The 25939-nt window shown below is 43.3% G+C and overlaps 1 protein-coding gene across 1 annotated transcript in view; it reads right to left on the bottom strand.

Moving 5' to 3' along the window:
- LOC132402400 (metabotropic glutamate receptor 1-like) overlaps positions 1-25939 on the bottom strand; it is a 246385-nt gene that overhangs the window by 19952 nt on the left and 200494 nt on the right. Inside the window, exons 4-7 of the mRNA XM_059985257.1 lie at positions 25032-25278; positions 4681-4849; positions 4323-4449; positions 2172-3102 (exon numbers count right to left, since the gene is read on the bottom strand). Coding sequence (XP_059841240.1) covers positions 2172-3102; positions 4323-4449; positions 4681-4849; positions 25032-25278 — 1474 coding nt within the window. The remainder of the gene's footprint in view (positions 1-2171; positions 3103-4322; positions 4450-4680; positions 4850-25031; positions 25279-25939) is intronic.

Consider the following 25939-nt stretch of genomic DNA (forward strand, 5'->3'; position numbering starts at 1 on the left):
CCCTTTCCCTTCCTCATCCAAGTCAGCTTATAACATTCAGAAATATCAGGGTCCCAGAACAGTTCCTTGTGGAATACTGTTGGTTACCAGCCTCCGGCAGAACCTGTTCCATATTCTACCATCCTTTGCCTTATGTGGACAAGCCAATTTTGCAAATGTGCAGCCAATTTTCCCTCCTGACTTTCTGAATGAGCCTACACAGGAAACTCTGTTGAACACCTTACTAAAATCCATATACATCACATTCACTACTATACATTAATCGACCTGTTTTGTCATTTCCTCAAAGAATTCAATCAAGTTCTTAAAGCTTGAGTTGACTCATGCAAAGGCCATGCAGACTATCCCTACCCAGTCTATTCTTCTCCAAATGTTTATAAATCCTCTCTCCAAGGATGTTCTCAAGTTGTTTTCCCACCACTGACGTAAGACTCACTGGTCTATAATTCCTAACTTTATCTCTAGTACCTTTCTTGAAAAAATGAGTAACATTTACCACCCTCCAAGCTTCTCATACCATTCCTGTGACCAATGAGGATGCAAAGATCATTGCGAAAGGCACAATGATCTTGTCCCTCACTTCCCATAGTTACCTGGTGTGTATCCCATCTGGTCCCAGAAATCATTTATCTTAATGTTTTTCAGGAGTTCCAGCACATCCACTTTCTTAAAATTGACATGTTCCAGCATATCAGCCTTTTCTATGCTGTCCTCACATTTGTCAAGGTCCCTCTCTCAGGTGAACACTGAAGCAAAGTATTTATTACAGATTTCCACTACCACCTCTGGGCCAAGCCCATGTTTCCTCTTTCATACCTGATTGGTCCTGTCCTCACCCTGGACATTCTCCTGCTCTTCAATGTACATGTAGCACGTCTTGGGCTTTTCCTTAATCCCTACTCGACAAGGCCTTCTCATGACCCTTTCTGCTGCTCTTAAGTCCATTCTTAAACTCCTTCCTGGTTACCCTGTAACACTCAAAAAGCCTTGTCTGACCATTACTTCCTAAACCCTAAATATGCTTTCTTCTTCCTCTTGACTAGATTTTAAATTCAAGTAATTCTAAAATGGTAGAATTTTAGCCACTATCAGCCACCCAGTAGCAGTAAACCAAAAGAGTGTGGGTTTGTCGTAAAAGAAAACCACATCTAATTCACCAGTTTCCTCCAGGGAAGAACACCTTTCAGCTGAAGACACTACACTCAGGAATGTAATTAACTGCCTCAGTTCAGGAGCAATTAGTGATGGTAAATAATTACAGGCTCTGCCAGTGACATCAACATTTCGTGAACTAATAAATACAAGCAAAATGATGATATATTTTGGTACAGAATCGCAATATGGTATAGCTGAATACTTCTGTTGCTTGTTCCTGGTACATGGTCTGACCCACTGCAAATGTTTACAAAGTACCATGCACAGCACTTCACATGGAAAATTCTGGGAAAATACGCATGTGGTTTCCTGGTAACACTTCTGATGGAGACGGTAATTTAAAGTGCTGGGATTATTTCCACACCAGTACAGCAGGCTTAAAGGAGAGGTTCTCTTTCTAGATTATGGCCACCTACCAGGAAGAGCTTCCTGCCCATTGAGGAGGGGTGATGAATTTAATACCATCATCAAGATAAAGAATGGAGTACATTGGTTTGTGCTTTGCCCCAGGAAAACGTCAACACAGCGATCTTTAACCAGACAAGTTACAGGTTGTCACTGTATCCTAGAGCCATGGCCGTGGGCATCTGAGCAATGCCTACCTCAGGGGTGGTGGGACCAGTATTTCGTAAACTGCCAGACAGCTCCATGAACAGTATGTTGCTCTCCTGTTAACACTATACCAAGTGGACTCCACAGCTACAAGAAGGTATAATTTTTTTTATTTTGAAGGGTTTTTTTTTGTGTGTGGTCAAAGCTTGCCGTGTTTTGTGGGCCAGCTAAGTTCCTTTTACTGAAGATCACTGAATTGACTTGAGTGCCTGTTGCTCACATTACAATGATAGATCTACAATTCTCTGTATCTTGTCTTTTGCATCACTGCACTATCTCACAAGACTCCATTGCAGAAGTGTGCAGGTGAAGGTTAGACCATTAACTGAGCACCAGGGATGGTTACGTGTTGGGAAAGTGGGGTCCACAACTCCACAGAGCGGTCCACAACTGGAACTCCTTACCTTGTGTTGCTGTTGCTGGTTTTCTTCCTCTTAAACATGTCGAGCAGGCTGTTGGACCTGCAGGCTGCCTTCCCGTCACCCACGTGCATGCGCACCACGTCTGAGGTGGTGAACGCGCTGCGGACGTTGCGCTCGGGCTTGGCGATGATGATGTAGATCTTGGGGGTGAACATGCAGCCGAGGGCCACGGTCACGCTCAGACTGACCGAGAAGCTGGTGGTGATGATCTTGTAGTTACTGCCAAAGTAGATCGGGACGAAAGCCAACCATATGATGCAGGTCGTGTACATGGTGAAGGCTATGTACTTGGCCTCGTTGAAGTTGGCGGGGACGTTCCTCGTCTTGAAGGCATAGTAGGTGCAGCTCATAATGAGGAGCCCATTGTAACCTAGGGGAGCCACCACACCTAGGTTACTGGTGTTGCATATTAGGAAGACTTCATTGATACTTGGGTAGGAAAGTACAGGGGTAGGAGGCTCCAGAATCAGCAGAGTGATCACAATGGTCAGCTGAACACTGATCAATATGGACGCAATCACCAACTGAGCCCAGGCGCTCATGAACCTGGGCTTCCGGGTGCAGATCTTCTTCTTGCTCCCGGCCAGGATCCTGGCGATACGGTTGGTTTTGGTCACCAAGGCGGAGTAGCACATGGCAGCCGAGAGCCCCACCAGGACTCTCTGGAAGTAGCAGGAGGTCAGCGTCGGCTTGGCCAACAAGGTGAACGGGCAGATGTAGCCCAGGAAGATGCCGGCCAGGATGATGTAGCAGAGCTCCCGGCTGGAGGACTTCACCACGGGTGTGTCCCTGTACAGCACGAAAATGAGGGTGACGAACATGGTGGCGAGGATCCCAAGACAAGAGAAGACCACGGCAATAGCAGACTCCACGTCGCTCCATCTCAGGTGCTTCACAATAATCCTCTGGCAACCTGTTGGACAGGAATAAATTAGAGCTTAAAATAACATTAAACATTTGATAATCTCTTTAAATCGCTTACTTCCACATTTAGATGCAATAATCCTGTGAGGAATTTTTGTGCTTTATTAATGCAATGTTTTCTGCACACTTTCAGTCGCGGATGATATCCAAGGCTCAACTCCTTTCATTGTTGGATCACTGAGAAAATGTTTAAAGGATGGAAAAGCCAACGAAACTTAGAAGGTAAGAATATGCAGTCCCTGAGGGTGACTGGGGTATGACACCAACAACCACTCTCTAACCATGCACTTGCAATCAATAACAGGATACTTGGTGCATAAGTGTCAGATACCAAGACCCTGGCTATGGATGACTAGGTGGTGGGTGAGGTATAGGAATGATGCCATTCAACTAGAAAGGGTGCAGAGAAAGTACGTTACTGTGACAGGGATAGACTGGATAGGCTAGGGCAACAAACATTCTGCTGGAGGAACTCAAGTGTCATGTGTGGGGTCGGTAAGGAATTGTATAAGACTTGAGTTTTGACCCAAAACTTTGAAGATCTTTTCCCTGCCAGATGCTGCTCAACTCGCTGAGCTCCTCCAGCAGAGTTTGCTCATATGCAGCCTGTTGTGTCTGGATAGGCTAGGGTGGTGCTCAGGAAGCAGAGGGGTGACCTTATAGAGGTCATAAGCGGTGTAGACAAGGTGAATAGCTACAGTTTATTCCTAGGGTGTGGGGGAGAGTCCAAAAATGAAGGGCATAGGCTTAAGTAAGAAGGGAAAAATTTAAAAATAGAAATGAGGGGCAGTTTTTACTCATCAAGTATAGTGTGCATATGGAACATTCTGCCACAGGGAGTGGTAGAGGCAGGTACGATTTTGAACTGGTATAAGATTAGGAAAAGTTTAGAGGGATGTAGGCCAAATGGGCCTGGCTCAGTTAGGCAACTAGGTTAGCACAGAAAGTTGGGCCAAAGGGTCTGCTTCTGTGCTGTGATGCTTTGTAATTCTATGAAAGGTAAGAAAATCTTAATTCGCCAACCCTATTCAAATATATACTACTTCTATTGGCGTTGGAAACTGGGTTAGAATTTTCTGTTTCTTTTGAAGCTTCTGTTGGCTTGTGGAGTAAACAATGACCCCGGCTCCTTTCTACATTAAAATAGTGATGTGATACCTTCCCCAGCTCCTTGGGATGTCTATTACAAGGATATTTCAGGCTAGTTACCTGTGAGTTCAGCGTTTGGCCACCAGCCCAGTTCACAGGCTTTGCATGTGAACTCATCCAGCATATACTCGTTCTCCTTACACGTGGTGCATATCCAGCAGCAGCTCACCTCTCCCTTCCGAATAACCTGCCCAAATGGGGGAAGCAAAAAGAGTGAGGCTTGAGAAGGATGTGGTAAACACTGGGAATCACCTGGCAGGACGTATAGAGAGAGAGAAAGAAAGAGTTGCACATTTTGGGTGCACATCATCAGCCTAAGAGGACTTGTTTACTCAGGGTTCCCATTAAGCGGAAGTGAAGCCAAACACAGCAGCTTATCCCAGCTAGCTGGCTGACCTTCATAAGGCCCAGCACTCACCTTAATCTGTCCTTTGGTGCATGGTTCACTGCAGACAGAACGCACCATCTTTGACATGTTCATCTGCAGCTTGTTGTCATCTATGTCCAGCAACCCTTCATGCCAAGTCCCTATGTTCACGTAGTCGTAAGCACCATGCTCTGTCATTTGGAGGTTCATAATATCATACCTGGCATTACAAAGAGAAAGTTTAACTGGGACCGGCACTCTGTAGTTGGAATTTCAGTCGTGATCCCATAGTGGGGAAGAACTTCACCCAACCGGAGTGCAGATCCCGAAGTTTTATCACCAAGTCTCTGGCTCACACTCTCCTTGAGGAAGACGTCCCATTGGGTTTGCAAAATGTGCCCTAAGATTCCAATACCTTTGGATGGTATTGGATTAGCTGTTTTTCCAGATGATTGGATGGTTCTCCCATAAATATCCAAACATACAATACCTTAATTTCACTTTTTCAGTGTAACAAATTTTCCTGTGAATCCAATGGGTTTTAAAGGGAACAGGGAATATACAAACACTCCAGATTCCAGTTTCAGCTACAGGCCTACCTATCTTCCTGGCCCGAAGCCCAGCTCTTTACATCTGGCCCACAGTCTAGACCAAGGGTTCCCAACCTTTCTATGCCATGGAGCCTTACCATTAATCGAGGGGTCCGTGGATTGACTTAGACCTTCTGGATCCAGCCACAAACTCCATTTACACTCAGTTCACAAATCCCATCTAATGAGTGACTATATACCCGGAATATCAGTATTTCCAAACAATTAGATACCAGATTAATTGAGTTTTACTGCACTCGTTCTTCAGTTAGATAATTTAATATTCTTTTCTCAGCTCAGGAGACCAATTATCCTGTCTTACCTTGTAACTGCTATCCGACTACTTCTACATGTATTTTTCCCAAGCCCAGCATCTTTCTTTTCAAGCGTCCTTAAAGCTCCCCTTTCATGTCGAATTGTTGGAATGAACAATTAGATTTTGATGTACAGACTTTGCTGTTGCTTGCATGGTGGCTGGCGGGAGCGCTGTGGAAGAGGGTTGATCCTGCTTGTGCCTGGGAAGGGGGCAGGGGACTTTTGGGTTCTTATGTTTGTTTCTGTCATTCATTCTTTGGGGTTCTCCTGTCTCGAGGATATCTGTGGAGACTGAGAGTGTCAGATTGTATATTGTATACATTCTCTGGTATTAAGTGGAACCATCGATGTACTGTGGTACAGTGAAAAGCTTGCCTTGTATATTGTTCATACAAATCAAATCGTTGAGATAGTACAAGATTAAAGAAATGCAGAATAAAGTGTGCCAGCTACAGAGAAAGTACAGTGGAGGTGAACACTGAAGTTCAAGGTCATAGTGAGGTAGATTTTGAGCTCAGGAGTCCATTTTAACATAATAGGGAACTATTCAATAGTCTTATAACAGTGGGGTAGAAACCGTCCTTGAACCTGGTGGTATATGCTTTCAGGCTTTGGTCTCTTCTGCTTGATGGGAAAGGGGAGAAGAGAGAATGTTGAGGTGGCTGGTGTCTTTGGTTATAGTGCCTTCTTTCCCGAAGCAGCAAGGAGTATACACGAAGAGGAGGGGAGGCTAGTTTTTATGACGTGCTGTGCTGTGTCCATATCTCTCTGCATTTCTTCTGGTCATGTGCAGAGCAGTAGCCATATCAATCCATTATGCATCTAGATAAGCTACTTCCAGTGGTGCTGTTATGGTCCGCGGACTCTAGACTTGTAGCCGTCTCTCCTTTCACCCTTAAGCCCAACTAGGATCATCCTGGCTTAAGGAGGTGCACTTGATGCCTATAAGGGGCTCTGGGACGGATTCTGGTTGGGGGGTTGTCCTGTTTGTCTTGTATGTGCTGGTCCTGCTGTTCCGTCCGGTTCACCTTGTTCGCCTGTCTATCCCATTTCAACCTGGTTGTCCTGCTTGTGCTGGTCGCCCGATTTATCCTGTTCCGACCTGTTCATCATGTTTGCCCGGTTTCGTTCTGTTCGTCCTGTTCACCCTGGCTTGGAGTATCCACCGTTAATCAACTAGTTCTGTGAGTCAGTCTCGGAGTCACCCTGGGCCGAGCTCCCTTCCTATCCCTTGCCTCAGTCGGGTAAGCCCGGCCGGACTGCCATTGCCCGGCGGGGGACTCTTCTTAAAAATCTCAACCCTCTGAACCTCAGTACTGTTGATGTAAACAAGGGCATGTGCATTGCTCCCTTCCTCAAGTTAACAACCAGCTCTTTTGTTCTGCTGACGCTGAGGATAAGATTGTCATGACACCACTGAAGATGATCTGGAAAACTGGTGCTATGGGAACACAATGGATTTCTTGAGCCCTTGCTGGACTTGGTAGGTGCATGAAACTCTCTAACACTAGCTGGGAATGCAATAGGAGTAAGTGGTTTTGCAGATCAATGTAAGGAGACAAGCCTTGAAAATGTGGGGACAAAGGAGATGGATTCAATCTTACTGGCAGTTCAACAATCTATCACAAGTGATTAGCAGTCAGCCCATGTTCCATCAACTGGATCACTGGCCTCAGATGCTGCTTCAGCAAACATGTCCCGTCATTCACCCTTCCACATCGCACGGCACTCTCTCGCACAGCTCACAACCAAAGCCACAGTGGAGTACCAGTGCCCAGTTGTGTGTTATGTTATAGTCCCCACATAATCATATAGTCTTACTTGCCTTGGGGATTGTGACCCTGGAAGCACCAGTGTCCCAGTCAGTGAGTATACTGTCAATTCTTGGTGCTCCATGATGCATTTTCAACACCCTGGCAGTGGAGGACCCATCTGTAGCCGCTTCCTCTGGTGATCGTTCTAACTGTTACAGCCTTTCAGGACATTGTGACCCAAGGATTTTGCACTAAGGAAACTGCCTTCATTACCAGACTCTTTCGTTTGTTCAATGCCCACACTTCTGGAAGGCACCCTGAGTGAAACCACCACACATCCTTAAACCATTTCCGTACCGGTGACCATCCTACTGCTCCCCTCTAAAGGGAGGTTAGTCATGTTAAATAGCGTCACCCAAATTCTCTCAACAGTGAGTACAACCAACAGGCTTTCTCATGTTGCCTGATCCAAAACGTCTGGAAATTGCATATTTTTATTTTACAACCCAACCATGTATCACCACCCATTTCCTTTGATCCTTGCATGTGCCTAAATTGTAGCTCTTGAAAAATCTCTGATAGTATTGGATTCAAAAGTTCCTTCAAGTTGTCATGATATCTAGTTCATAGCCTGTGCTGCTGCCAACTTACTGGAAGATGAAACTATCACTGATCCTATAACCAGCAACGCTGTCACCTTCCTCTTCTCATGTGTCACCATGTTCCATTGTTCTGTGTCATCCCTAGATATTATTTCAACTTATGAACATTGTCCCACCTTCTATGTATAGGGCACATACCTCCTTGTATTTCTCAGGCTCCACAATATAGCCAAGACCTCTACTGCCTGCAGTTAGTCACCACTCTACTTATGGAAATCCATTCTCGATTTTTCCTACTTGCTCAAGAGGCAAAATCCCAAAATTGATGCTGGTATGATCTGAGTTTGTGTTATACACTAAGGTGATCAGAGGTTGAATTATAAACAGAACAGCCTTCACAGAAGGATGTAACTTTCAACTAAATTGCAGTGTCTGATGTATCAATGTAGGACTATGAGGTTCATTCAATACCTAAAAGTAATCTTGCACTTAACTCGCATTGCACACACTTGTATTGGAGAGAATCTCAATTCAACTTAGATTGCATTTTAGTCGATGAATAGGTGTAGATGGGATATAAGTGATTTCATAGCACAATTTTGTATTACTTAAGATATACTGAGCCTTGAACAAGCTACACTAAGGGAAAAGAAACAAAACAGAAAAAGATTTAGTCAGCAGCTCAGCTACAGGGAGCAGTTCCTTTGCACCGGATCAAATTTGTCTGCAGTTGCCGACTACCTGCCCCTTCCTTGCTCACACTGGCTGTAAACCCAGTCCAATGACTGTTTTATTTATGCCTTTGTGAGACCCTGACTCAATTACTTCATTGTCCTTCTGGGTAGTCTTTGTCCATATCCCTTAACTTCTACATCCTGAATCTCACTTATACATCATACCTCTGTCCGAAGGCCTACCTTGGCCTGTAGTTAGGTACTGCTTCATTTTCAAATGTGCTCAACTCCCTCCATTGCCATTTTCTCTGTTCTCTCTGCCCTCCTCCAGCTCTGCAACCTTTCAAGAATTTTGTGTTCCATGACTTCTGGGCATCCTCATTTACCATTGCTGCATTACAGAGGATGGTGCCTTCACCAGCTTCAATCTACTATTCCATCAGACCGGAAGACAAAAGCAAAATTAGGCCATTCAGCTCATCGCATCTGCTCTATCATTTCATCATGGCTGATCCATTTCCCTCTCGACCCCATTCCCCTGCCTTCTTCCCATAACCTTTCATGCCCTGACTAATCAAGAACCTATCAAGCTCCACCTTGAAAACACCCAATGACCTGGCTTCCACAGCTGCTGGTGGCAACGAATTCCACAGATTCACCACCGTCTGGTGAAAGAAACTCCTCCTTATATTTGTTATAAATGGTCATCCCTCCATTTTGAGGCAGTGCCCTCTGTCTCTCCTAGACTCCCCTACTATAGGAAACATCATTCTCTTTAGGCCTTTCAACATTTGATATGTTTCAATGAGATCCCCTCATGAAAACTGCAAGACCTCCCAGACACTTACTTTTTAAATGCCATACGAGCTCTTAAAACGATCATACAGGAGTTAGGAGAAGTGGTAATGGTGAAACATGGCAACATTTTTACTCCTCATGTATGTAAAGGATGTAAGAAATAAAGTCAATTCAATTCACTGATATTGTAGGATCAATGAAATAATACACAAGCATCAGTGAATTACTTGGGTTTTTGGGATGGGACTTGAGCCCTTAAGCTTCTGACAAAGTAAGTAATATGCCAACTTGGCACCTAAATAGAATTCATAGAATCAATAATCGTAATAATAACCATTCATAGTTAAGAAGCAGGATAGTGAGGCTTCTGTGGGCAAGCAGCATGCATTGCAGATCTTAAAGACGTGCAAATTTGTTTCTGGAACAAGATATGGTAATGCTTGAAGTATGCTCCAGCACATTATCAGGCTCCACTCTGTGACTGAGTTAGCAGGTACGTTGTTTATTTGAAAACTCACGGCTTTGCTACTGATAAAATCAATAAAGTTAGAACATTTTAGGGAAAAGTTCCTTTAGCATCCCTAGTCATGGCCAGTTATGTCCTTTCATGTTGTATGCGATGAATTTTCTAATTTTTAAAATTATAAATTGTACTTTAACTCCTTTGTTCAACTTTAGTTATCTCTAATCTTTCTATTTAACTCTCCACCTTACTCCAACAGACTCCTTAAGGCCTCTTCCACCAAGTGTTTGGCTTTTGATCATCAATGCTGTTCCTTTCTTATGTGGCTCAGTGCAGATGTGTGTCAGTTACCATTCCTGGGTGCTATATAAATGCAGATTGTCATCATGAGTTCCCAGCAATATCTGCTTCTACTTGCTGTTTCATGGAGACGCAGCGTATGTGTGAGAGAAGCTCTTTCCTGGGTGATAATTGGATCAGAGAAGTGAGAGGAGAGGAGATGAAATGTGTTGCTACATCTGGAATGAAACCCAACTGATAATTGGTACGGATGCTCAATTCTCATGAAGAGCAATTGACATAAAGCACCCAGCAAACTCAAGGTTTTATTTTTCTCGTCTGAATTAATGCAGCCAAGTCTCACAAATTTACCATGGAACAATAGTGAGTCATCTACAAGAACAGGTGGCCAACTCGTGGAACATCAGAAACACACAAAACACCGGAGGAACTCAGCAGATCAGGTGGCATCTATGGAGGAAAATGGACAGTTGACATTTTGAGTTGAGACCCTTCAGTTAGAGTCCTTGAAGGCATGTATGACTGTTCAATTTTCCCCAGTGTCCAAGGAAACCGTGTGTTGATGAGTTTAGTTACAACTGCATCTTCTCACTATGAGTGGCAGCAGTTTTGGTTGGGTTTGTGGCTGCCAAGTAAAAGCAAATGGAGGGAGTGGGATGCTGAAAGATGCTCCACATACCACTTGCACTCTCCCAGGGCGGCATCTCAGCAATATTAGTAACTTCCAAGTGCCTTTGATCAATAGTATTCACTGTGCTGACTACATAGCAGGTCTGAGCTCTTCCTGCTGTATTCACATCTTTGGTTATTCTGGTAAGCTGCAATGAAACGCCTGGCTTCTGGTTTAAGATGGTGCTACTGAGGGTGAGCGACAACTTACTCATGGTTCCCAAAGCAAGAAATTTAAATAAATACTTAATCTATAATACTTATTCTGTAAAAAAAAATTAAGCTAAACAATCACCACAAACAATGAAGGGGCGAGTAAAGGCAAGGCTAAGTTGAGGGTCGAAGTTGGAGCAAGGTTGAGGCATGTTCAAGGAGAAATAGTTGGAGCGAGGTCGAGTAACATTTGAGGTGGAGTCAGAGTATGTGGAGCTGAGCAAAGTTGGAGTGGAGAAGATTCAGTTCTCGTCCACTTAAACAGAGAGCGAGGTTTGATCAATCGAAGTTCCAGGCTGGTTTGGAAAGGATGGGTACAGGCTGAAATGTGGTGATGGGGGCCAGGCCCAGTGCGTATCGATGCTTCAGGGCCCGCATCCCAGAGTGAGGAATGACAATGTTTGGATGATTTAAACGCTGGGCCGGATGGATTGAAAAGGCAGGGTGACAGGACCAGAGGCGAGAGTCAGGCCAGTTCTGCTTGCTGCTCCATTACTCAGCTATGTGGTGAACTGAGGCTGAGGCTCTGGCTCCTCCAGGCTTCATGTCTGAGGACTCACTATCGGTCTAGGTGCTGTTTGCTTATTTTTTATTGTTTGCATGATTTACTCTTTTTTCGCTCTCTCTGCACATTGGGTGTTTGGTTTTTTTATGGGTTCTTTTGGGTTCCTTGTATGGAGAGAAATCTCAAGGTTGTATAATGTATACATATTTCGAACTTTGAAATGTTAGCTTTGAGACACTCTGTTTTTCTGTCTGCAAACTTGGTATTGGACTGAGCCACCACTTGGATGGTGTTAGGTTCTGTCCTTGTCCCTACCTCAGCTTCGTGAGCAAGGCATCACACCACATCAGATGCAGATTCCCCCTCTGCACTGAGCCCTGAGCATTTCAGAGCTGGTGTTTGGGAACGCTAACTTGTTCAATTTCTGTCTGCCCTTTCACCTCGGCCTGGCCAAGTTGCTGTCCTGGGCCATCTGGAGGAAGAAAGATGCAAGGTGAGGAACAGGCTTGGGCATGGTGATGGGTGAGGGATGCCGGATGCGAGACGCTGCCAGGAAATGGGGGGGTGGGGTGACAACTTGTAAGTCAGCAGTGATGTGAGGTACAAGAAGAGAGTAAGATGGAGGATACCAGATTGTCTTACAAGCCTTGCAATGTTTCTGCCCATCGATACTGTAATGGTAGTAGTATTGGTTTATTATTGTCACATGGACCAAGACTCCGAGGAAAGTTTGACTTGCATGCTGTTTATACAGAGCAAATCATTACACAGTGCACTGAGGCAGAATAGGGTAGAACAATAATAATGCAGAATAAAGTGTAAAGGCTGCCGAAGGATTGCAGAACAGGTAAATGATAAAGTGTCAGATCATAATGAAGGAGGTAGCGGTACTGGTGAGCTTCCTTAGCCGTGAAATCAAAGTGGTGTCTCCAGTGTTGGGAGCACCATGCCTCATACCAGTGTAAGGTGATCCAGACGATCTGGTGCGCTGCTGCCTCCAAGTAAGAGAGTAGAATGCGCCAGCAAGTATCGCAGTTGAATAGCTGGCATTGTGTGCAAGTTGTGAGATGTCGGTGCCAAGCTTTGAGTCGCAGTAAATGTGTGACGGTGTGGCGGGGCACATGAGTATGGGGAATGTGTCAGGGAGGCGAGCGGTGCACTGGGTGGATTCATTCACCTGATACTGCATCCAGGAGCCAGGGCTTCAGACTCCAGAGCAGCGCCTTGTGTTGTAGTTTGTGCCTGTCCCATGGACACGGTTCTCCTCCTCTTCACAGCTCAGTGTCGAACTAGGGGTACAACACTTTACCATCCTGTGGTAACAGGCTCTCAAACGTTCCACATTTCATGTTTAAGAAACAAACATGAGTGTTGTTGACTTATTCTCAGAGTGTAAATTGAATGAATGTAGAGGAAGCCGTGTAACAATTGTTTACACTGTCAATATTTTATGAGTAAAGTACCGAAATGGAGTTGCTGAAATCAAGTGCACGAGAAAAACAAACTGCTGGAGGAATTCAGAGGGTCAGGCAGCATCTGTGGGGGGAAGTGGGCACTCCACAATTCGGGTCGAGATTGATAAGACACTGAACAGTTGTTTTGCCCCTGGGTGCTTGCTGAAATCATTACAATGAACAGCCACCAAATACCTTGAGTACTGCCCAAAGTCATCAGACAGACATAGTTCAATTATGCATCACATGTTCCTTTCTTGAGTTAATCTCCCGTAGATCCAAAGTGCCTTCCAACTCATGCCGGCAATTATTTGTGCAGTGGATCCCAAAGGATGCCGCTGTTCAGTTCAGACACAAGTGGCAGAGTTTCGCAGGAGAGAGTATTTTAGGCGGAAGCTGGCAGGATGACGATTGGGATAGTCTAATCTTGTGTATGAGATGGGCTGAAAGAGTGACACAAATAGGTAGTGCTATGCAGATGAAGGAGAACAGATAAATGATAAACAGAATGGGAGATCATGAGCTCAACTTTTTCAGATAAGAGAGGTTGCAGTTGTTCAGCCTCAGACAGCAGCAATGGAGAGAAATGAAGATGGGGGTGAGGTAATGGATTCTAACTTCTATAGAATCATACAGCATGAAAACAGGCCATTCAGCCTGTTTCAATCATGCAAGCCACTAGGTACCCTTCTATATTAATTCCTTTACCAGAGTCCCCTATGCCTAACCAATTTTAACATTTATTGTAATGGTTGTGCCGAAAGGGACCCAGCTTCAACTACTCAAACACTTACCACGCTCCAGGTAAAGAAGGAATCACTCCCTCATATCCCCCCGCAATCTGTTTGCCCTTATTCCAAACCCACGTCTCTTTGTTTTCTACACCTTTCAACTTCTGACATGCAGATGGTCCTATCTATACCACTCAGTTTTATGCACCTCGGCGTCCTTATCTCCAAGATCAGACCTAGCTTCTCCAGTTTTTCCTCATAACCCGATTGCTCCTTTCCAAGGATCATCCTGGTGATACGACACTGCACCCTCTCCAGCACTATTACCATCCTTCCAATTACAAACAAGAGAGAATCTGCAGATGCTGGAAATCCAAGCAACACACACAAAATGCTGGAGGAACTCAGCAGGCCAGGCAGCAGCTATGAAAAAGAGTAAACAGGCGATATTCCAGGCTGAGACCCTTCGGCAGGACTGGAGAAGAAAGGTGAGAAGACAGAATAAACAGGCGGGTGGAGGGGAGGAAGAAGGGCAAGTTAGTTGGTTATAGGTGAAACTGGGAGTGAGGCAGGGGTGAAGTAAAGAGCTGGTGAAAGAGATACAGGGCTGGAGAGGGGGAATCTGATAGGAGAGAACAGAAGGCCATGAAAGAAAGGGAAGGGGGAGGAGCACCAGAGGGAGGAGATGGGAAAGTAAGGAGATAAGGTGAGAGGGGGAAATGGGAATGGGGAATGGTGAAGTGGGAGGCATTACTGGAAGTTTGAGAAATCGATGCTCATGCCATCAAGTTGGAGGCTACCCAGATGGGATATAAGGTGTTGCTCCCCCAACCTGAGAGTGGCCTCACCGCGGCGATAGAAGAGGCCATGGACTGACATATTGGAATGGAAAGTGAAATTAAAATGGGTGGCCACTGGGAGATCCTGCTTTTTCCGGCAGGTGGTTTCCCGATCTACCATACTTCCTTGATTTTATACCTCCTATATTAAGTGTTTTTGGGACCTGTTTATCTCAGGATCTCTTGCTTCATTTGACCAATTGTCAACTAAATTTGCACTGCCAAAAACACATTTTTACAGATACCTTCAAATTAGAGATTTCTTACGTTCCCAATTAACTACTTTTCCTATAGGTCCTGATAAAAGTTTACTGGATGATCTTTTAAATTTAAAAGCTTTTGTTAATGGTTCTATTACTGGTATCTATAACTTGTTGATTGATTCTAGACAAGACTTTTTAGATAAAATAAAAAAAAGCTCGGGAGGATGACCTAAACTGTCAGATTTCTGATGAAAAATGGAATAAAATTCTTAAACGGGTTAATAAATCATCTTTCTGTGCTCGTCATTCTCTTCTACAATTTAAAGTGGTTCATAGAGCTTACATTTCTAAACAGAAGCTGTCCAGTTTTTATCCAAACGTTTCTCCACTTTGTAATAAATGCAACTCTGCTGATACCTCTTTAATTCATCTGTTTTGGTTTTGCCCTAAAACTGAAAAGTTTTGGCGAGAAGTATTCCATACCTTCTCACAACTTTTTAGGGTCCAATTTGACCCAATTCCCCTTACTGCCTTGTTTAGTATTATTGCAAATGAATATATAACTTCAAATACTCCTAACCTACAGGTTTTAGTTTTTACCTCTCTTTTAGTAAGGAGAGCAATCTTGCTTAAATAGAAGGAGTCTACCCCTCCTACACATCTTCAATGGCTACGTGATATTATGTCTTATTTAAATTTAGAAAAGATCCACTGCTCAGTCTTAAATTTGAAACAATCTTTTTAAATACCTGGGGACCTTTCCTAAATTACTTTTCCAATTTATAAAGTTTAACAGTGCACAGACTTTTATGTATATTTCTATCTTCTCTTCTTAAGCGAATATGTTTATTTTTCTAATTATCCATTATCGTCCATCAGCTTTTTTCTTTGGTAGTTGGTAGGGGGTTGAATTTTTTTATACAAAAAAATTTCTTTTATGATGTATGACCTAACTTTAAATTTTTGATTACAAAGTGGTATACCTTTATGTGATATGCTATAACATTTTGATCAATTTTATTACAATATATGAATGTACACAATTTATGTTGAGATGTACCTATGTGTTGCACTCTGTAAGTCTTGTTTTTTCTTCTGAATAAAAATATTGTAAAAAAACAATATTGGGAAATCCTGCTTTTTCCGTTGGGTGGTTTCCCAATCTACCATACTTCCTATATCTTGGTGCATGTAGTACTCCAGTTGAGATCTGAGCAAGGTTTGATAACATTGAAGCATCCTTATTCATTTCATGAACAATTTTTATTCGGTATAGAGTTATAGATATCTTGGTCATCCTATGCAGCTGTAATCTTTACCTTGGGAACTATCACACTGAGTCCAAGGTGAGTATGTATGCGGTGTGATTGGGGATGATAGTCTGCTCCCAGGTCAGAGTGAAAGAAAAACTTAGGATAAGTTAATGGTGGATGAGAGGAAGCATTTATTAGTCATGTGGCCAATAGTGAGTCCAGATTTGGCTAATAAACACTTCTCATTAGTAAATTAAGATGAGTAACAGTCACTATGTGGATGTCTGTCATTTCAATATTCATATTTGTGTGATTGTGATCATTTATTACATTTTATTGGTTACATAATGAGAAAAGCCAACTATGCAAAAATGTTGGAGGTTCTTTACTTGAGTTCATGTCTGTACATCTATACAAATGAATCTGTTTACCTACTTGTGTAAAATCTGGGACTGGCTGGTAATTTCAATCAGCTGATGATGATATAATTGTTTCAGAGTAAGATGCAACAGCCACTGATGGGGGCATGACGTCACCGCAGGTCTGCCATCTCATGGTTCCAGTGACCCCGATTCAACCCTGAGCTCTGGTGCTGCATGACTGGGGTTTGTGTATTCCCTGTGCTAACACAGTGAGTTTCCTTTGGGGGCTCCAAATGCATGCTGGTTAATTGGCCGCAGTGAGTCGCTTTTGTGTATGGGAGTGGCAGGAGAATCAGGGAATGGGCTGTGGGGGGGGGGAGGGGGGGATGGTGTTGAAAGAGAGTAGGTTACAGGGAAATAAAGGGAGAATGGATTGATGGGATTGTTCCAAAAGCTGGCATGAGCTCGATGGGCTAAATGCTCTTCTATGTTAGAAGGAAACATTGAAAATCTTGAAACATTGAAAATCTTAAAACATTGATGAACGATTAAAAACAGTAGACAGTGGGTTGGGGATCTATAGAAGAAGGTGGTATTCCTGCACGTCCAAGAGGGGTAAAAAATACAACCTTAAAATTTATTGCAAGACAACCATTCCATGTCAGTGCAGAATAACAGAGTGTATGTTCGTGGTTATCTGTTGTTGTAGCCCATCCACTTCAAGGTTTGATGTGTTGCGCATTCAGAGATGCTCTTCTGCATACTACTGTTGAAACGCCTGGTTATTTGAGTTACTGTCACCTTCCTGTCAGCTGGAACCAGTCTGGCCTTTCTCCCTTGACCGCTCTCATTAACAAGGCGGTTTCTCCCATGGAACTGTGGTCCACTGGATGTTTTTTGTGTTTCGCACCTTTGTTTGTAAACTCTAGACTGTTGAGCATGAAAATCCATGGAGATCAACAGTTTCTGAGATACTCTAACCACCCCATCTGGCACCAACAATCATTTCACTGTCAATGTCACTTACATCACATTTGTTCCCCATTCTGATGTTTGGTCTAAGCAATAGTTGAACCTCTTGACCACGTCTGCATGCTTTCATGGACTGAGTTGCTGCCATGTGATTGGCTGATTGGATATTTGCATCAACGAGCAGGTGTACAGGTGTACCTAATAAAGTGGCCGCTGAGTTTATATCTGCAAGTCTCAGTTATTTATGTTAAATGCAAGAATCCAAAATGATACATGCCAAATAAACACCCCCTACATCACCTCCCAAATCAATATCTTCAAGTAATAATTCAAGATAAATCCCTTCAAATAAATGATCCAAATTAAACACCACAGATGATACAACAGAAAAAACCAGCCCTGCCACCACCCACAAAACTACATTCCCACATAAGCAACCACAGGTAATATGTTTAAAATAAACTATCCTCCAAAAAGACTTTCCAAAAAAAATAAAAGATTCCAAACCCACAGACTAATGTAATATCTTGAAAATGCAAAACATACATATATCTCCAATGATCATCCATTAAAGTTAAATGTACTCTAACAGTATATTCTAAAAATCCCACTAAATTTTTTCTAAAGAAATTTCCCAAAGGAGGAGGGGAGGTGAATATACTCTTGGTTGGAGTATAGCTTTTGAGGTGTCGGGATTTACCTACCCTCCTTCACAGTCTTGTGCGGTGCATTTGGTATTCCGAACACAGTCTCCCCTTGATTGGAGAAGATGAATGCAAATTGGGAGATGACTTTGTAGAGCTGCTGCATTCTGACCACAAGACTGACTCTGAGCACTCTAACTTTACTTTCCTATCACAGCCCCACTCCGACCACGAGTCACACACACAAAATGCTGGAGGAACTCAGCATCTGTAGGGAAAAATAAGCAGTTGACACTTTAGACCCTGTCTAGGTCTGTTTATTCCCCTCCACAGATGCTGCCTGATTCCTCCAGCATTTTATGTTTCTTGCTCAAGGTTTCCAGCATCTGCCGAGTCTCTTCCTTCCACCCTGGCCTTTCAGTCTGCGACTTCCTGCATTGTTACAACGAGGCCTAATGCACACACAAGGGACAAAACCTCATCTCTCTTCTGAGCATAATGGAGTTTTTCAGACACTATTCTCTATATTTAGTTATTAAGAATAGGTGATACACCGTAACTGTCTTTATCAGAGCTGGCTGTTTCTCCCAACCATCCCTCTTTGATATTTGGTTCAGTTTTTCTCATTTCATTTGTACTGGCAGGACTGCACTGCTGGGTGTGGTAGCAACCATTAACACAGAAAAAATAAACGAATTACACTCTGTCCGCCACATTACAATGTTGTGGCCATTGTGACTTGGCTGTTACAAGGGCAGGAATAGCTGCTGGATGTTCCAAGGTTTAGATGTTTCAAAATGCACAGAGAGGGAAGTAAAAGAGGTGTGAGAGCGGCATTGCTAATCAGGAGTAAAATCATAGGAACAGAAAGAGTGGCCAGTGTGGAGGAATTGTTTACTGAGCCAGTGTGGTTGGAAGTCAGAAACAGGAAGGGAACAATTACCTGTTGGGATTCTAGTATTCTATGGATGTCCCAGTAGCAAGAGAGACACAGATATCAGGAGGGTGATTTTGAGAAGGTGCAAAAATAACACGGTTGTTGTCAAGGGTGCCTTCAACTTCCTTAATACTGATTGGCACCTCCTTCGTGCAAAAGGTTTATATGGGGGAGAAAATCATACACATAGAAGATTCTGCAGCTGTTGGAAATCTTGAGCAACATATACAAAGTGCTGAAGGAATTCAGTGGGTTAGGCAGCATCTATGAAGGGAAATTAAACAGTTGATAATTTGGGCCCTTCGTCAGGTAGATGGGACCGAATCTGTTATGTGTGCCCGACATAATATGTAGAGAGGTCAACTGGAGGGGGGACCATACTGGATCTAATACTGGACAATGAACCTGAGAAGATGACAGATCTCTCAGTGGATGAGCAGTTGAGAGACAGTGGCCACAACTCCCTGAATTTTAACATAGCATTGGACAGAGATAGAAGCAGACAGTACAGAAAATTATTTAATTGGGAGAGGGGTAGTTATGATGCTATTAGGCAGGAACTTAGAAGTGTAAACTGGGATCAGAAGAACTCAGGGAAATGCACTACAGAAATATGGAAGTTGTTCAGGGAGCGCTTGCATGGGGCTCTGGATAGATTTGCCCCATTGAGGCAGGGAGGGGATGGTAGGATGAGCAACCATGGTTGACAAGAGATGTGGAACATCTACTCAAGAGGGAGAAAGAAGCATATTTAAAGCTTAGGGAGCCAGGATCAGACAGGGATTTGGAGAGTTATATTGTAGTCAGGAAGGAGCTTAAGAAAGGACTTAGGAGACATAATGGGACATGAGAAACTTTGGTGAGTAGACAGACATACTTTATTGATCCCGAGGGGAAATTGGGTTTCGTTACAGCGGCACCAACCAAGAATAGTGAAGAAATATAGCAACATAAAACCATAAATAATTAAATAATAATAACTTGCTCATGCCAAGTGGAAATAAGTCCAGGACCAGCCTATTGGCTCAGGGTGTCTGACACTCCGAGGGAAGAGTTGTAAAGTTTGATGGCCACAGGCAGGAATGACTTCCTATGACGCTCAGTGTTGCATCTCGGTGGAATGAGTCTCTGGCTGAATGTACTCCTGTGCCTAACCAGTACATTATGGAGTGGATGGGAGTCATTGTCCAAGATGGCATGCAACTTGGACAGCATCCTCTTTTCAGACACCACCGTCAGAGAGTCCAGTTCTACCCCCACAACATCACTGGCCTTATGAATGAGTTTGTTGATTCTGTTGGTGTCTGCTACCCTCAGCCTGCTGCCCCAGCACACAACAGCAAACATGATAGCACTGACCACCACAGCCTCGTAGAACATCCTCAGCATCTTGCGGCAGATGTTAAAGGACCTCAGTCTCCTCAGGAAATAGAGACAGCTCTGACCCTTCTTGTAGACAGCCTCAGTGTTCCTTGACCAGTCCAGTTTATTGTCCATTTGTATCCCCAGGTATTTGTAAACCTCCACCATGACCACACTGACCCCTTGGATGGAAACAGGGGTCACCGGTGCCTTAGCTCTCCTCAGGTCCACCACCAGCTCCTTAGTCTTTTTCACATGAAGCTGCAGATGATTCTGCTTGCACCATATGACAAAGTTTCCCACCGTAGACCTGTACTCAGCCCCATCTCCTTTGCTGATGCAACCAACTATGGAATTAAGGAAAACCCAAAGGCATTCTACTAGTATGTAAAAAAAATAGAAAGATGACTAGAATCAGGGTAGGAGCAAGCAGAGTAAAAAAGGAAAAGTGTTTGGAGTCAGAGAAGTAAGGTCCTTAATGAATACTTCAATAGTCACCAGTGAGGAGTCTTTATGAATGTGAAGATAGCATTGAACATGTTGATGTTAAGGAAGAGAGTATGCTGGAACTTTTGCAAAAATATTAGATAGGTAAGACTCTGGGACCAGATGAGATATTCTATGGGAAGCAAAGAAAAAGATTGCTGAAGCTCTGGCGATGATCTTTGCATTCTCAGTGGCAGAAGTGGATTCAGAAGTGGCTGGCTCATAGAAGGCAGAGGGTAGTTGGAGAGAGAACGTATTGTACCTGGAGGTCGGTGACCAGTAGTGTGGGGAAGGGATCTGTTCTCTTGGTGATTTTAATCAGTGACTTGGATGAGAAAGTAGAATGGTGGTTTAGTAAATTTGCAAGTGACATGAAGGTTGATTGCGTTGTGCTTAGTGTGGAAGGTTGCAGTAGGTTAAACCAGTCATTAATAGGATGCAGATCTAGGCTGAGAAGTGGAAAATGGGGTTCAGTCCTTAAACTGTGCAACTGGGAACTCAATTTCCTCATTTTAAGACCACGGTCAGTAAGGATAGGCAACATCTCCTCCACAATCAACATTAGCACAGGCGTACCACAAGGTTGTGTGCTTAGCCTTCTGCTCTACTTGTTCTATACCTAAGATTGTGTGGCTAAGTACAGCTCCAATGCCAGATTTAAGTTTGCCGACAACACCACTGTTGTGACCGAATCAAACGTGACGACGAATTGGCGAAGAGGAAGGAGATTGAAAATCTGTTTAAATGATACCATAACAATGTCAGCGAAACCAAAGAGCTGATTAGGTAATGACTACAGGAGAAAGAAACTGGAGGTCCATGAGCCAGTCCTCATTAGGCAATTGGAGGTGGAGGGGGTCAGTAACTTTAAATCCCTTGGCATTTATCATATCAGAGGATCTGTCCTGGGTCTAGAATGTAACATCACAAAGAAGATACAACAGCACCCCTACTCTCTCAGATTCAATATGTCCTGTAGAACCTTGATGAATTTCTATAGATCCACAGTGGAGAGTATCCTGACTAGTTGCAACACCAATGTCCAAGAATAGAAAAGCCTACAGAAAGTCCATCACAGGAAAAGCCCTCCCCACCATTGAGCACATCAACAAGAAGCACTGCCTCAAGAAAGCTGCAGCCATCCTCAAGGACCTCCCATCATCCAGCCCTTGCTCTCTTCTTGCTGCTGCTATTGGCAAGGAGCTACGTGAGCCTTAGGTGCCCCACCACCAGGTTATCACCCTTCAACCATCAGGCTCCTGAACTGGCATGGAAAACTTCACTTACCTCAACTCTAAACTGATTCCACTACCTAAGGACTCACTTTCAAGGAATTTATAACTCATGTTATCAGTATTATTTATTTATTTGCCCTGTTTGTTTTCTTTTGTGCATTTGTTATTTGGGAGTCTTTGTGTGTAATTTTCCATTAATTCTATTATAGTTCTTTATTCTATGGTGAATGCCTGAAAAAATGTATCTCAAGTTAGCATATGGTGACATATATGTACTTTGATCATGAATTTACTTTTCACTTTGTATGTTGAACATGTGAAGTGATACATCTTGATAGGTTGAACTTCAAGACAAAGTACAAGATTAATGGCAGGACTCAACAGTATGAAGGAATAGAGGGTTCTTGGCATCCACGTCCATAGACCCCTCAAAGATGTTGTGCGAGTAGATAGGACTGTTAAGAAAGCATATGTTCTGTTGGCCTTCATTAGTTGGGGGACTGAGTTCAAGAACCAGAAGGTAATGTTGCAGCTCTACAAAACTCTGGTTAGACCACACTTGGAATATTGTGTTCAGTTCTGGTTGTCTCAATATAACAAGGATCTGGAAGCTTTAGAGAGGGTGTAGATGAGATTTACCAGGATGCTGCCTGGATTAGAGAGCATATCTCATGAAGGAAGGTTGAGCGAGCTAGGGCTTTTCTCATTGGAGCAAAGAAGGATCAGAGGTGACTTGATAGAGCTTTACACGATGATAAGGGGCATTGAAGAAATGGACAACTAGCAGCCTTTTCCCGGGGTGGCAATGGCTAATATGGGCTAATATGAGAGTGCATCATTTTAAGGTGACTGGAGGGAAGTTTGGGGGGGGGGCGGTGTGCATGTTTTTTTTCACAGCGAGTGGTGGGTGTGTGGAACGCCCTGCCAGGGTTGGTGATTGAGGCAGTTACATTAGGGACATTTAAGGGGCTCTTATTTAGGCATATGGATGATAGAAAAATAGATGGCAATGTGTGAGCTAAGTGTTAGATTTATCTTGGAATAGGTTATAAAGGTTGGCACAGCATCATGAGCTGAAGGGTCTGTACTGTGCTGTTCTGGTTTATTAAATCATTGGTTTGCATCCAAGCTGAGATATTCCTTTTGTTTTACCCATCTCTGACTGAATATTCATTTTCTTTGATGCCTTTCTCAGTGTTGATGAAGGATCCAGATCTGAAACATTAACTGTTTCTCTCTCCATGGATACTGTCTGATCTGCTAAGTATTTTCAACATTTTCTCTTCTTATTTCAGATTTCCAGCAACTGATGTTTTTCTTTCAGTTTTGATGAGGAAGGGCAAAGTTGATGAGTAATCACAAAAGAGATTGGCACAGGTTTTAAATGAACACTTTTTGACTGCCTTTATCAAGGTGGAGGTGCTGCCAAAGACAATTGTCTCTAGCTGAGTTTTTAGATAGGCTGCAAATGATAGAAAGGGTAGAATGATTGGCAATACTTATTAAAGATAAATCACTAATTCCAGCTTCTCAGAATTTCACAGCATTTCCAACACCAACAAAATGAGTTCCATCATGACCTCAGGTTTTAGCTCTGTGGAATTTTTGTTTGCTTCCACTGACCATGTCAGTTTCACCCGGGGTGATCTGGTTTCCTCCCGTATCCAAAAAGCTTATCAGTTGGTAAGTAAACTGTAAATTGCCTCCTAGTGTGGGTAGGTAGCAGGAAAATTGTGGGCAGGGAGAGTTGATAGGCATCAAAAATAATTAGGCTACAGAAAAAAGTAAGCGGGGGAATGGAACGGTGGGACCGATGCCATTGCTCTGAGAGCTAGCCTGGATGCAGCTGGCCAAATGGCTTCCATTTATGTTGTAATGAATTATTAAATCATAGGAAATATGACGTTACTGAGGGAAGTAAGGATCAAACAGGTGCAGGCAATGCAGATAAAATGTAATGTAGAGAACTCCTAAATGATAAATTTGGTGGGATGAACGTGAAGAAGCAGAGTGTAGAAGGCACAAGGCAAGACAGCTGGAGCAGAGGCCTGGAAATTTTTGTGCTGAAATAATCAAAAGTTCTCTTCGAGCAGAGAAGGCTGAGCAGGTGATTTGACAGTGGTGATCAAAATCATGCATGTTTGACAGAGTATTAAGAAAAAGGAAGAGTTCCCACCGGCACAGAAGTCAACAATCAAGGACATGGATTTGGAGTGACTGCCCAAAGAGCAGGCAGGGATTATAAAAATCTTTTTTCAATCAGCAAGTAGTCAAGGTCTGGGATTCAGTGTCTGAAAGGCTGGTGGAACATTTTCAATCATCTCATTCAACAAAGGACTTGGATTGGTGGTTGAGAAGGAATAAACAAAGGGCTGAACAGAAAGATCTGGAATTGGGACCAACCGGACCGGTATGGCAAAATAAGCAAAATGGCTTCTGTGCATGCTTAACTTGTCTTCAAACAAGCTTCTTTATGGTCATCATCATCATCATTGTGTGCCATGCTGTATGGTGCTGGCGATCATTGTCACTAGCCCTGATTGTTCTTGGCAAATCTTTCTGCAGGAGTTGTTTGACATTGCTTTCTTCTGGGTGACCCCAGCCACTATTAATACTCATCAGAGATTGTCCGCCTGGTGTCAGTGGTCACATAGCCAGGACTTGCAGCATTTTGCTCATATGACCTGTTCCCATGGCTTCACATGATTCGGATTAGGGGAGCTAAGCAGATGCTACACCTTGCCCAAGGATGACTGCGGGCTAGCGGAGGAAAGGAGCGCCTTACCCCTCCTTTGGTAGAGACGTATCGCTACCCTGCCACCTGGATAATATGTACCAAATAAACACCTAAATAGTACTTTTTAAGTAAATGCCCACAAATAACACATCTCAAGAGAAGCACCTGAGGGACCCATGACTTTGAAACAACTCATTAAAACAAAACCAAATGACCAACTCGACAAACGCATACCTAATAAACACCGAAAATAATATATCCCAAGTAAACAACATCAACTAACTTGCTGAAAACAGATTTTTACCTTGCTGGAGAATCTCCATTTTCATCAAACCACACTTCCTCACCAGAAACTCCAATGAAGGACGTCTTTATTAGAAATTGTAGTAACTTGCTGCCGTCGACAGGTTGCATTGCTTCGCACAGTCCCGTGTGGCCTGGGCAGAGGGCTTTGTGCATGTCATGTAATCCATGAGCCATGGCATAAATGGCGTTAATGATGAAACCCATCTTGGTGTCTTGCACATAATTTTCTGCTAGACTTTCATTCCCTGGGGAAGAGAAACAGGTTTTCAGCTGTGACACGTATCAAAATGGTATACCATGATTGCTGTTATTATTACTAACACATCTCGCAGAATAAAAGTGAAGACAAGGTAAATTAGAGGTGAATGATTTGGGGATGCCAAACCTGTGGTAATTTTTTTGATGGATTCCATCAGGCTTTTCTTTTGTGATGGACGAGACAATGATTGATAGTTATCTCTGCACAATGTATTCTTCCATGTTTCGTCATGAATAAATCTGTTCCATTAGTGTAAGAGTTCTCCTTTCTTTTGAGGGAAGAGATTGACACTGGATGGAGCTGAGTTAATAGATAAGCAAGAAAGATGCTGGGTGGAATAGCATGCACAATATATCTGATCAGTGACATAATGACTTTGTTTCTTGTAGAGCAGAGGCTCCCAACCTTTCTTTATGCCATGGACTAATACCATTAAGCAAGAGGTCTGTGGAACCAGGTTGGGAACCTTGCCTTAGAGAAATTCACTTGGATGGGAGAGGCAGAGAAATCATTTCTATTTACTTGTGGCCTTCTGGCTGTGTGAAGAGCCAATGAGATAGCATCTGCTGTAGACCTGTTGCTTCAGTGGATGAATTGGAGCTGATCCAAGTCTCCACTTAGGCAGGAACTGATAAGCTTCAACATCA

Source organism: Hypanus sabinus, chromosome 12 (genome assembly GCF_030144855.1).
Source record: "Hypanus sabinus isolate sHypSab1 chromosome 12, sHypSab1.hap1, whole genome shotgun sequence".
NCBI lineage: Eukaryota > Metazoa > Chordata > Chondrichthyes > Myliobatiformes > Dasyatidae > Hypanus > Hypanus sabinus.